Source organism: Vespula pensylvanica, chromosome 4 (assembly GCF_014466175.1).
Source record: "Vespula pensylvanica isolate Volc-1 chromosome 4, ASM1446617v1, whole genome shotgun sequence".
In the NCBI taxonomy this organism is placed as follows: domain Eukaryota; kingdom Metazoa; phylum Arthropoda; class Insecta; order Hymenoptera; family Vespidae; genus Vespula; species Vespula pensylvanica.
Genome location: NC_057688.1, coordinates 2,393,607 through 2,406,910, shown reverse-complemented (window position 1 = coordinate 2,406,910; position 13,304 = coordinate 2,393,607). Strand labels below are relative to the sequence as shown.

Below are 13,304 nucleotides of genomic sequence, written 5' to 3'. Positions count from 1 at the left end.
CTTAACTTCTTTTGACCATATTGATAAATCGATTGAATCAAATTAATAATATACTATATGCAGTTTTCAGTATACCATACTGAAAAGTACCGTCTAAAATTTCAGATTGATTGTTCGAAAAAATTTAATAAGATACCAATCTTGTCAAAAATCAATATTAAAAATTAACAAAATGGTTGAACTAATTGTTTCGAAATTTTGTAGAAAACTTTTGTGAAACACGAAGGTGAAGGATCGGATATCTTCTCCAACTTTCTTCTAAAAGGGATGAACTTTTGGATTTTCTAGTAAAGAATATAGAAAATATTGCGAAAAAGTGATCAAAATTGCGGTAGTAGTAAAAGAGAAACAATAGAAACTTTCAAACATCAAGATTTGTCTTCCTTCCAAAATACTTGAAAGTAAAAAAGGCACGTTTTCACGTTCTTTGTAGCTAAAACATTTCTTCTTTTACTTTTTTTATTTTTATTTCCTCTTTCCTCGCAATTTTGATTTTTTATACGGTTTCATAATTTCGTACAAACGAATTTGATGTTTTCAAGGTGAAGGGTTCGATTTTCTCATTTCAAGAATAAAAGAAAAAAAGAAAAAAGATCAAAAGAAAGTTGACAAAAGAAAGAAAGAGCGAATTTGCAAGGTGTGAGAGTTCATTCATGCTTCAGAAAAAAGAAGGAAATTGTAAACGAGCGTTGTCCTCTATCAATCTTTAAAAATGATCATTCAATCCATTTCGATTTCACCTTTTTCTTTTTTTATTTCATCGAAAATTGAGTAGCTCGATCCAAGGGAGGATCTTTCACATTTTGACAGAGCAAATGGTATCTAAACACGATCATCGAGCTTTTGAGCGATGCTCCTTGTAATAAGATTTTCAAGCCCTTTTCTTTTGGTTTCTGAAACTTCCCTTAGAGTTATGCGATGGTATCTGATATTTACTGTGGAGTGGTGAAGCGACGTTTTGCGAGCATTAAAAATCGTTTTTCTCTTTCCTTTACATCGAAATACTCCTGAAAGGCACGTATTTTTCTCGCAAAGTTGTCGAAATAATATCGATGAGGCTAGAAAGCTTGAAGATCGGTAGAATGTCGTTTGAGAGGAAGAAAATCGAAGGAGAGGGAGAGAGAAAAAAATAGTAGATCGTTTTAGCTGATTTATTATCGTGAGTCATTCTCAAGTCTTTCCAGTAACTTGCACGTGCAAAGGGAAGGAGAGAAAGAAAAGAGAAAGAATAAAGATAGAGACAAAGACAAAGAGAGGGAAAGAGAGAGAGAGAGAGAGAGAGAGAGAGAGAGAGAGAGAGAGAGAGAAGAGAGGACGAAGAAATAAACGAGATATGAAAAGCGGGCAAATATCCGTGGCCGCAGGCTAGTTGGCATCCTTCATGATTTACTTATGTCGTTACAGAACTAAACGCTCGTTTTCCTCGCGTATTTTTTGTCTCCCAGTCTTCCTAGAATCGTTCTATGTCACTTCTATATTTATTTTCTTTTTCTTTCTCTTCGATTTATTTTCATATATATCGACACACATATAAATATTTATATTTATAATTTATATACAAATGAGATATATGTGTATGTATAAATATATGTGTGTGTATGTATCATTTATCACATTTACGTATATAAGGTGACGATTAAATTTTTTTAAATAAATGTAAATTTGGATAATTATTTCATGCTGAATGCGCATCAAGGAAATCGTAAGATTTCATATATATGGAATGTTTCTTAAATTTTTCAAAATATTGATGATAGTTGAAGATTTACCTACGACGACGAGACAAGGTCGATAAAGGAGGGATATTTTATTATATAATTTTCTATTGTTTTGTTTGCGTGTTTTAAATATCATTTTTCATTCGCTATGTTCGTATTCAAGATACAAGAAATTCTGGTATTTTTAATTTTATTTCGTATTAAAGGGAGGTATTATTTATTTTATTTATAAAGGGAAATTGTAAGATATATACATGAAACAATTCAAGAACGTAATATAAACGCTATATGTATAATTTTTGCAAATAATGCAACAATAAACATCAGATATATTGTAATTTAGGTAAAATAATTTAACAAATACATCGTGATATCCCAAATTATTATGCAGTCAGCCGTGCTTTCCAAAGTAGATATCATTTATTCTCTCATCTATATATATATATATATATATATGTATTAACTCGTATCTCTCGCATTTAGTTTAATAAAATAACATATATAATGTAAACGGCTTTATCATATACATTTAGTTACTTTTATGTTACGCCCGATCGAGCTATTAACTTCGTTTAAAATATTTTACGATTTTCCATTATCCTGCATCTCTTTTTGTTTAAATAAATAACTTCTGGCAGAAAAGCTCTTTACAGTGATCAACTCCGTAACTTCGTTGAAATAGGAGGAAAAGGCAGATAGGGAGGGAAAAGGGAAATATTCCTCTTTGGTTTCTCTGACGTCTCGATTTCACCACGAATAAAGTCTCTTTGTGCTTCTTTTCGATTCGTCTCCTGTAGTCTTTTCTCCTTTCTCTTTGTCTCGGCCTCTTTGCTCACTTCGAGCGGCTATCAGTAATGCTTGTTTCACCATTCGTTTTTAAAACAATCGGATCTCGTAAACAACATTATTTACAGTACTTTGCTCTCACAATCACACTGTTACCCGAAAAAGAAAATAAAAGTAATAGGAGATCATTGATCAGGCATGGACAATTAAACGTAAAAGTTATCCATTACTTCGATTTATATTGTTATCCTTCAGAAAAGAAGAAAAAGAAAAAAGAAAGTAAAAGAAAAGAAAAGAAAAAAAGAGTTTCCAATGAATTATTTTAAATTTTATTAAACCAATAATTTTGTAAAATTGAATAATGAATTTTGTTAAAATAATTGATATCTTTCAAATCTCGAATAATTTCAAGATGTTTTAAATAAATATTTACATCGGTATGCTTCTTTAGTAGATACTTAGTGATTTCTGAACGTAAAATATTAAATAAAATCTCGTGCGTTTAATGTAAAGAACGAGATACGAGTTTGAAGACGAAGTACTCGGAGACGAGGATCGGTAATGCTCGTACACTCGAGGAAAGTATTTGAAAGTTAGAGAGACGAAACTTCCCGACGGGTTTCTAAACGGAACGAGCTTGCGATTTCGTCCCACACAGTCCATTTCGTTCGAAGAGTTTTTCAGTGGCTTCCCTTTACACCCAACCATCTCGATAACCTCTTTTTCCGTAGAGGAGACGGTAGCCGAACTACAGTCTGTTGGAAAAGCCACGGAATCCTATAAAGCTTGAAAGAAAGAGAACGAGAGAGAGAGAGAGAGAGAGAGAAAGACGGATAGTGTGGTAGAACCGAAAGCTCTTAGCATGTCGACATTGGTTAGGATCTACCAAACATGGCCAACGAACGGTAAATAGAGAGCGACAATTTAATGAGTCTTCCTGCAATCAGGCGAAACACAATTATTTGTCACGATTCGTTATTGTCATAGTCATGCCTTAAAGATTGTTTTCATCTTTTTATTCCTATTGTAAAAATCATTGAAGTCAAAATAAAAAAAGGAAAGAAGAAGAACGTAATTTCAATCTGTAATTATTTAAATTTAATGATACAAGTTAAATTTAATTTAATGCTTGATAAAGATGTCTAATTAATCCATTACATGATATGTATTTATAAATATTTATTTTATATATGGATTTATATTTCGTTCCAATTTTATCTATTTATTGATGATCCCTTATGCAAAATAATTAATATTACATTCCGTCGTTTTTAACACTATAAAAAGAAAAAGTTGACCTGCTCTCTTTTTTAAATGAAACCAGCACTCAACGTATTTTCGTCTCTAGATCAGAAGGGCTCGGCATTGATCTACTATTATCATTTCGAGAGAACATCTCGACGTTGGTCCGAACCAGGCGTCTAAGATCCATTAAGGAAATTCGATTGATCGGAAAGACGAGAAGAGAGACAGAGATATAGATAGGTAGAAAGAGAGAGAGAGAGAGTTCAGATACTCGGATATTCAACGAATGCTTTGAAGAATTGACGAGTGGTGAGAAAAAGGAGGAGAAGAAAGAAGAGCCACACGGAATTATTATTTTCTACCTTTAACGCGTAACTCCTAAGGGGTTTGAAGATACTGCTAGAGAAAGAACGTGGTATTAAGAAGTCTGTAGAAGAGAGAATACTAAGAGAAGAGGAAGAAAACGAAAAAGGAGATAGAGAAGAAGAAGAAGAGGAAAAAGAAAAAGAAGAAGAATGGAGAAAGATGGTGGATGCTGGATACGATAATGGCGGTTATGGGTGCGCGTCTCTTGGATCCCTCTTTTGAAGGCACGCCACGGTTCACCGTGAAGACGAGAAGGCACGAAGCGCGAAAACGCCCGATGAATACTTAACGTCGCTTCTGACGACGAAGCGAAGGAATGGGAAGCTAACCGGAGAGAGGAGGTGGAAGAGGAGGATTCGTTGTCGACGACGATGCGTTCTTGATGACATAAATTGTCTCTTTATCATTCGACGTTCGACGTCACAAAAGACGGTTATTGGTCTTGCGAATAAATGAGAAAGAGAGAGAGAGAGAGAGAGAGAGAGAAAGAGAGAGAGAGTGAGGAGATTGGGAAAGTAAGAGGTGTGAGTTTTCTCCCTGAAGAGTTTACTTCACTCATCTCGCACACATTATTACTTCGACGTAACTTACTATTATAGTCGCTGCATCCGAGATGGAAGTAAATTTTCGCTCGACGAATTGAGAACGAAAAGGAGAACAGCGATGAATACCTGTTATATGAAATTTATATAGATATCTGTGTATGTTTCTGTGTATGTATTACATATAGTCTTTGTTTTCAACAAGAAAATGAGTTTCCATTTGGGAAAAATGATAAAGACAATTGTTCTTGACGTAGATTGAAATATTTAAATCTTTTTCTATGGATTCTACTGATTCTAACTTTTATGAAAAAAAAAAGAATTTGTACACCATTTGTTTTCATTTATCTAATCAATGAAAAATGCAAGATCTTTGGAATCATAAAAAGGTTTCGGTGGTTTCTCGTTGAATTATTCGTAGAAGCGTAACCATCGGTGCAAGAGAGTTCGGCGGTTGTGGTGATGATCTTGGTGGTTAGAGAGGAGATGTTTGGTGGAGAGGGTGAAAGGGGTTCAAGCGTAAAGGAAAGGGGATGAGTGCCGATGAAGGCGCCAAGAGAACAACAAACCGCCATGATACCGCGATGGCTGACGCCCACGTTCTCTAATGGCACCACTCAAGATGCAATACTGCTGCATGAATATTATATAACATCCGCACAACCGCCATCTGCCAGATACTCGCGTCTTTACAGCCACCTTAGGCCGCGATATCGTAGCCGCGGATGATGTCTATGGCATACCCAGCGATCTCGAGCGATGTAACCCTTCGTGGGAACGTCCTTCGTTCTCTTGACTATATTCAACGAATTATGGCTCCATCGCATCGATGTTCTTAGGTCGTTCATTCTTGTTATTATAGTTTGTATATATTTTATGACGAATATTCGTAACGTTATAAAAATTAAAATAATAAATAAAATAATTCGGAATGCATATGTTCTTTTGTCTTGTTACGAAGTAATCATTTTTAAAACGGATAAACTCGGTGATCTTATTTCGCCGTTAATCTTAAAAATATCCTGCACTATGTTTCATTGATAAATAGTTATTAAATTGTCTCAAACGATTGGACGATCATTTTCACGAGATGAAAGTGCATTCGTATATTTGTATAGGCTCTCTTAGTGTTTTAGCTAGATATCCAGACGTTAGGGTTATACTCGAAACTGGATGGGGGACAGATAGTGAGTAGAGTTGCCAAGCGTTCGCAGATGATGGATATATGTATTTGGCGTTACCGTCTAGACGAAAAAGAGAAGGAAAAAAATATGTACATATACGCGCAGTTTTATATATATATATATATATATATATATATATATACACAGGTATACAGACATATATATATATATATATATATATATATATATATGTATATATTACATACATATCTACGACGAGCGCCACTTAGATAGAAGCTATGATTATTTCAAGGTGCACTCACAAAAATTGGTTGCCCATCCTCTTCGAAGCTTCACGAAGACCATCACAGCAGCCTCTTTCAGCGATATCCAAACGTCGTTCCCTTTCCCTACGGTTCTCTCGTGAAAGCGTCTTTCTGAGAAAAATCAAGTTAGCAACGGCACTCCACTCTTTGGCCGACATGCTCGCTGGCTTGTACTCGACTCCGTACTGGACTTGTTCCCTTGTAATATCACTTCGTGAGTTAAACGGAATAAACGCGTTCAAAGTGCGGAAATTTACCGCAGCCTTGCTAAAAGAAAATACCATGATTGCTAAATCTTATCTTTCTTTTGTTAACTTTGTTATTCTTTTCCAACAACAATCTAATATTACTTTATCTTTTTTTTTCGTATTCTTTAAATTTTTATCAAATAATTAAAATCTATTTTATTTTAATTAATTTATATGATTCTTTGAGCTTATCTACTTGTGATTTATTTTATCTTTATTAATAAAATGAATAAATCGAGAAATTCTTGACTAATCGATCTTTAAAGTAAAATAAAAGGAATATGAATATATATATTTGTGTATATGCTTTGTGCGATAAAGAGATATATGTAATAGATACATAGATACTATAGATATATAGTTCGCGTTTATGAGACGATTTCTCGAGCTTCACGATTCAGCCTTTTTTTTATATCATTCAAAGAGAAACTGCAGTGGCGTAGAAATAAATGGGAACACGTCACATAGAGCTCGACGAACTGGCGTTTATGCGTGTCTTTTCCTTTCTTTCTCTATCATTTCTTTTTTTTTCTTTTTTCCTTTCCTCCTCCTTCTTTTTTTCTTTTATTTTCTCACACTATTCGCGTGTTCTTTCTCGCTAGTTGCAGATCATGTTACCACGACAAGTAATTCAAAAGCACGACTCTTTCGAGAGTCGCTGTCGCCCTAATTATTTAACGAGCACCTTCGTTACGCAGTTCGAATGCTAGCTGGTATACGTAGTCCGTGACATCATCATCGAATAAATCGAAGTTCTTTGAAAAGCTCTTCGTACTTTTATCGGTCATCGCTTTCTGGGACAACCTCTCAGTAATTGATTCGCTGCAAATCAAAAATCGCAATAAATATTATACAAACGTATCAACGTAATGTCTATTAAACTCAATATCTCTCCGAAAAAAATATTCTCATTTTTTTTACCTTTAATTGCCGTTATAAACCGAATAAATTTGCAAGGTTCGAAATGACAAATTTTTTAATTCAAATTTCGATAGAAATTGAGTTAAAAAATTTAGAAAAAAGGTAAAACCTTTTGTATATTCAACGTCGATAATCTTTAATCGAGATTAAAGGAGATACTCGGAATACAGATTTTTCTTGTTTTTCTCTTTTACATCCTACAAATAAATTTGTTACATTGCACGGAGTGAATCGGTGATTTGTCAGTGCCATCGATCATCATTTTACGAAGAAAAATTTGTTCGCGTTCGCGATGTTCGCACGCGTAGTACGAGTTGAATCGTTTCATCTTGTGCCAACAATTTTGCGCGCCGTAGCGAATAACGGAATTACACGTATATATGGTTGTGCTCGCGAAGATAGAACGTCGATCGAGAGTGAAAGATAGAGATAGATAGAGGAAAAGAGAGAGAGAGAGAGAGAGAGAGAGAGAGAGAGAGAGAGAGAGAGAGAGAGAGTGAGAGAGAATGTGAGAATGCGAGAGGAAGTTGAAGTGGTTTAGTTTCGCTATGCTGTGAATTCGCGAGAAGTGCAATAGTCACGCTTATAAGTTCAGCCACGCGCTCTAGCACTACAAGCAGTTCTCGTCTTTACAAATTAATTCGTTTCGATCCCTCTTTCGTAAAGCAGTAATTAGTAAAGTGAAAATTCACATTTCCCATCAATGTAACGTAATAAATATGTTTTCTGTTCCTAATAATTAACTTTTCCCATCGAAAACTTTAATAACATTTATTTTCTCTTTTTCCTCTCTCTCTCTCTCTCTCTCTCTCTCTCTCTTTCTCTCTCTTTCACTCTTTCTTTCTTTCTCCATCTTTAATGGATATAATATTTTTATTAAAAAAAGAAAAAACTTTCGAATCAAAAATTTGTAAACAGAAAAAAAAACAAACTTCTTGTAATATACCTAAATACAAATAAGATAATACTTCGATGTGAATTTATAATTAATCGACGTTTATTTCAAACATTCTCGGGCATTTATTTTCGTCTCATAAACTTCGGCTCAACTGGATGTAATATCCTTGAGCGAAAGAAAGGATAAAAACGGAGAAAGGATAGAAAGGAAGTTTATAGCAATAAGAGTAAAGAGTGTAGTAAAAGACAGAAGATAAAGAGGAATGATAATCTTTGTTATCAGAGAGACAGAGATAGAGAGAAAGGGAAAGAGAGAGAGAGAGAGAGAGAGAGAGAGAGAGAGAGAGAGAGAGAGAGAGAGAGAGAGATTATAAAATCAATAAGATTCTCTTACGATCTTTGAAGTTATTTCGTGAATTTGTCGGAGTTTATTTCGGACAAAAAGATTAATATAGGATTTTATTATTCAACGCAAACACACTTGTACAGTAACGCACGTTTTCTAGGATGGTACATTTATATTTTTATGGATTCGGCTTAAAAAATTGGACGAACCCTCGATAAAAGTTGGAATTACGAGTTATGGTCTATTCGTGGAACGAACAGCAAAATTTGAGCTTTTGTGTTTTCAAAAGAGAGAGAAAGAGAGAGAAAGAAAGAGAGAAAATCTTTTTTCTTTCTTTCCTCTTTTATATGCGCGAATTCAAAATCTCTCGGGTGGCTTTAAGATTTTTCGAAGTGGTTCAACCGTGGGAATAGTGGGCATATACTTTTCAACGAGAAAATCTCTTCGTTCGTTCATTCATTCTTCTTTCTGTTCATGTACAATCACGAGATATTTTCTATTCTTTTCGTTCTCTTTCCTTCTTATTGTAGATCTTGTTTATTCCGTCTTCTCTTTCTTTTCTTTCTTTCCCTCTCTCTTTTTATTCCCTTCTTTATCCAGTCTAACGTTTTCTCCTTTCTTCGCCATTATTTTTCAAATCTTTCCCGCTGCTTATTCTTTCTTTTTTTTCTTTTCCCCCTCGTTGAGATGTGTACTTAATAACAATAATCCCCTAATAACAATCGAGAAGTTATACTACCCTTGGGACGGCCAACCACCCTCCTCTTTTTCTCTCTGTTATCCACACCCCGTAACCCCTTCATTCTTGTACCCATCCCTCCGTGCAGAGCATAATGCTTGAAAACCTGCTCTCTTCGTCTCTTTCTTTTTCTTTCTTTTCTTCCTCTTCGGAACTACTACTTCCATTGTTGCCTCGAAGGATTTACCTTTTACCTCGGCATTCGGAGGAGGTGGAACACGGAAGTGTGCTCAGATTTCATAAGTCGACGTGAAGATTATTTTACCATCCTTGCGGCGAATGCGAATTTGCATTTCCCACGATTACTCGCTATTGACTTTTGACGAGAGAGAAAGAGAGAGAGAGAAGGAGAGAAAGAGGAAGACTGATTTATCGGATTCTTGCGAGAAAAGCAGTGAAAATTATTCGAAAGAGCTTTCGCTCGTTAGATGAAAGATAACTTGTAATTTCGTTTCAGTATCTTAAGTATCTTAATAATTCTTTTCTTTCTTTGTCTATAAGATTTCTGGAAATCATTTTCGTGCGAAAAGAAAAAAAAAAAGAAGAGAAAGGAAAAGAAAAGAAAAAAAAAGAAAGAGAGAGAGTAGAATATAATTGAAAAATAGATATCGTAGTTTTCCGTACAAATATTTTTTTCTAAATTGAAACATAAACGAGTTCGACGAAACGGAGAACTCACGATGGCTTTAAAGCGTAGAAACGTTTTCAAAACGAATCTCGATCGCAGCCGAATCTCCCGTATCTCTGGCTATAATAAATTTACGCTCGATACACGCTTGGTTCCGCTGCCGATACGTAATATTCATATTTATTTATGGAAGGGGAATCGAGAGAGCCAGGAACAGAAGAGAACTCTGCCGGCAGCTATTGATTTTTCAACGTTAACGCGTACGCCACATTTATGTCTCTCTTTTCATATATCGAACTCTATCGCTCTATTTGGTTGCTCATATAAGCCATCATTGTCAGGGGATATATATATATATATATATATATATATATATATATATATATATAAAGAAGTAAAAAAGTCGATTACAATTAATCCAATATCGATGTACATTCAGTAATTGCGAGAACGAATTGCGTATTATATATTGCGTTTTGTATATCTATATTTGTCTTTGATAATCGTAGAATATAAGAAAATAATAAGAAAAAAATTGGAAAGCTCTTATCTGTACATGATAATGAATATGTCGATGAAAATTTAAAAAATAGAAGTTATAGAGGAGAATATTTTTCCATATGTTAAAGTTATATCAAGTTTTCTTTTTCCATCTTTCGAAAGTCCCTATACATCATGTATATTAAATCAAGAACTCCATATTCGCAAATGTAAATTTGTCTGATCTCTTTGCAGATATCCCTACGAAAGCGTGTACCTACGTAAGGTATAGCAGTTTGGAAGACGTGAAACCGCAAGAACTCGGATTTTATCAGTTAGAATTCACTCCGACCGTCGTTTCGAAGATAAGGTAAGAATCTTTCTTTTTTTCATCACGTATAATGTTATACACAAAATGATAATCGATAATTCACGATAAACGTTCATAATTATTTCGTGCTAGAGATCAAATAGATACATTTCTTCTCCCTTTTTCTTTTCGTTGTTCATTACGAAGAACAATAAATAATAAACACGTGAATAACGATAGAAATTCTCGTCAAGAGTTGTCGCAAGGAGAAAAAAAGAAATAAGGCGGGGAAGTCGTGGATGATATTTCTTTAAAAATCAACGTACACCGAGCGTTGTGATTACTTTTGATAATTGCCTTTTTGTATTTTGTTCCAAAGCTTTTCTCTTTCCACTTTTCGCTCTACTACTTATCTTTCTCTCTCTCCCTCTCTTTCTCTTTCTCTCTCTATACTTCTCTCTCAGACTCGTCGTCGCAGATAAACGTGGATAGTTCATAAGCTCGTAATCCTAAAACAAAACGTTGGCTAAGAAACAAAAGGATTCCCTTTCCCTACCATTCATTGTTACTCTTTTATTATTATCCTCTTCCATTTCATCCTTTCATCCCTCGCCTCTTCTACGAGTTGTCTCTTTAACGAGAATCTCTTAGAAGATTTTAGAACTTTCAGAAAAATTAATTATATTTTTCTTAAAGAATTCTATAATTATGAAAATTAGATAAGGTTCGACGAAGGTTGTATCATACTCATATGGACGTTCTCGTTAAGGTACTCGTTGAGGACGTTCACAATTTTTCTTAAACAGGATTATTACTTAATTCTAATATTTTATCGACTAACCGGATGAAACGCTGGAGTATCGTCGGGGCGTTATAACACCGCGTTACAAACTCGATTAACCTCGTGGTATAACTCCGTACACCATGGCACTAGCAATCCTTCGCGACGATACACCTTGTAATCTCTCTTCCTCGAAACGATAGCAGCGAAGCCTTCCAGAAGCAGCCCCTTTTCGTTGAACTATCAACCCTACTTCCGACCATAATCCATTTCTTTGGTACTACATTTTGATACCGGTTACTATCTTTTTGTTCGTTCTCTCCTATATGGGTATAAATTCTCTTTCTCTCTCTTACTTTATTCTTTCTTCTCAGAACCGAGGTCTCCTTTTTTCCTGCACGGAAGTGGCGTAGGCAAGAGTCTTTATCTTTTCACCGGAGGTTCATTTTTGTCTAAGACGGTGAATGAGACTGGGAGAAACAGAGAGAGGAGATGGGGGATGGCAAGTGAGATATATGAAAAAGAGAGATAGAGGTAAAGATAGATATAGAGAGAGGACGAAAAGAAAAAAAGAAAAAATATTATGATATGGTAGATAGGTAGGTAGATAGGTAGATAGTAAAATAATAGAGATGGAGAAAAGTAGAAAAAAAGAACGCAGTGAAAGAGGAAAGAAATCAGAAGGAGCTCGGTGAAACGGTACGAAATTTCAAGAGTCTATTCTTCAAGTCTTCGGTCATGAAAACGCGTTGCATTGCGGACCATCAGCTACCGAGACTACCCTGTGGTATATTCGGTTGGTCTTAGAAAGAAAAAGAGAGAATGAGAAATAGAAGAAGCCGGGGGGAGATCGGTATTAAGGGATGAAGGGATTTCGTTTCGACGTATTTTGCCTGTAATCCAAACTGCCTCCTCCGTTTCCCACTCTCCTATGGGCTTCCCGTTTCCTCCAGATCACTATGCCGTGCCCTTCCTCTCTCTCTCTTTTTTTCTTTCTCTTTTCTAAGGTCGAAAGAAAGTCGAAGAGAAAGGAAGTTTCCACCAGCGAGGTTATATACTCTTATACTTCTTTCCCCCTTGCGGTGATTCTGGCCGAGGATCAAGGACGATTTTCGGGCACAAAGATTGGAAATCGTACTATCCGTTATTCTTCTTTCTCGTCTTTTTCTTCTTCTTCTTCTGTTTCTTTCTCTTTTTCTTCTTTCTCTCTCTCTTTTCTTCTGTTTCCTCTCTGTCGCCATTGTGCTTCTTGAATTCTCCTAATGCGAAGGAAGAAAAAGAGAACGAGCTTCTGCATTTTACGAGTATGATCGATGCAGATCGCTTCGGTTTTGCAGCAAATCTGAATAAAGTTTTCTTATGTACTCAGCATCGGTAGTACTCAAGCACCACACTTTTGTTTTTATGGAATGAAATATGTGTAAGTACTTAGATATATTAAGGGAAGGAGATAATATATTTTTTTTTCGGAAAAGGAAATTATTGTTTCGTATTATAAAATGGTTAATTTTCATTATAACTATTATATTTTCGAGCTAAAAGCATATTACAAAGAGAAAAAGAGAGACAGAAAGAAAAAAAATATAAATCCTTAATGAGAAAAATGAAATAAATTTCATCGTGCATATTCTTTTCTGAATTTTTTGTCTGTCTAAGAGGCGATGGGTTGGTATACTTACATATATGTTCCTATATATAGAAACTTTAACCGCTCTTAACACGGTACAAATCGTTGAAAAGTTAAGGGTGGGTTCTTCTGTGCCATATGCGCCGGCATATACGTCTTCGTAATGGCGAAGGCACATATTTTAAAGTCAGTCTCATTTACCCTTCCACCAATCTCCGTG

The 13,304-nt window shown here is 35.1% G+C and overlaps 2 protein-coding genes across 8 annotated transcripts in view; one reads left to right on the top strand and one right to left on the bottom strand.

Moving 5' to 3' along the window:
• Positions 1 to 6,451, bottom strand: part of LOC122628555 — a 75,707-nt gene extending 69,256 nt beyond the window's left edge. The window contains exon 1 of the mRNA XM_043810966.1: positions 6,105 to 6,451. Within this exon, the coding sequence (XP_043666901.1) occupies positions 6,105 to 6,391 (287 nt within the window). The 5' untranslated portion in view covers positions 6,392 to 6,451. The remainder of the gene's footprint in view (positions 1 to 6,104) is intronic.
• Positions 1 to 13,304, top strand: part of LOC122628537 — a 159,311-nt gene that overhangs the window by 60,743 nt on the left and 85,264 nt on the right. For 6 of the 7 annotated variants that reach the window (XM_043810933.1, XM_043810937.1, XM_043810931.1 and 3 more), the window contains exon 3: positions 10,622 to 10,736. In XM_043810933.1, the coding sequence (XP_043666868.1) occupies positions 10,622 to 10,736 (115 nt within the window). Of the gene's footprint in view, positions 1 to 9,923; positions 10,147 to 10,621; positions 10,737 to 13,304 lie in introns of those variants that run through there. The other variant, XM_043810936.1, reaches the window with a different exon arrangement.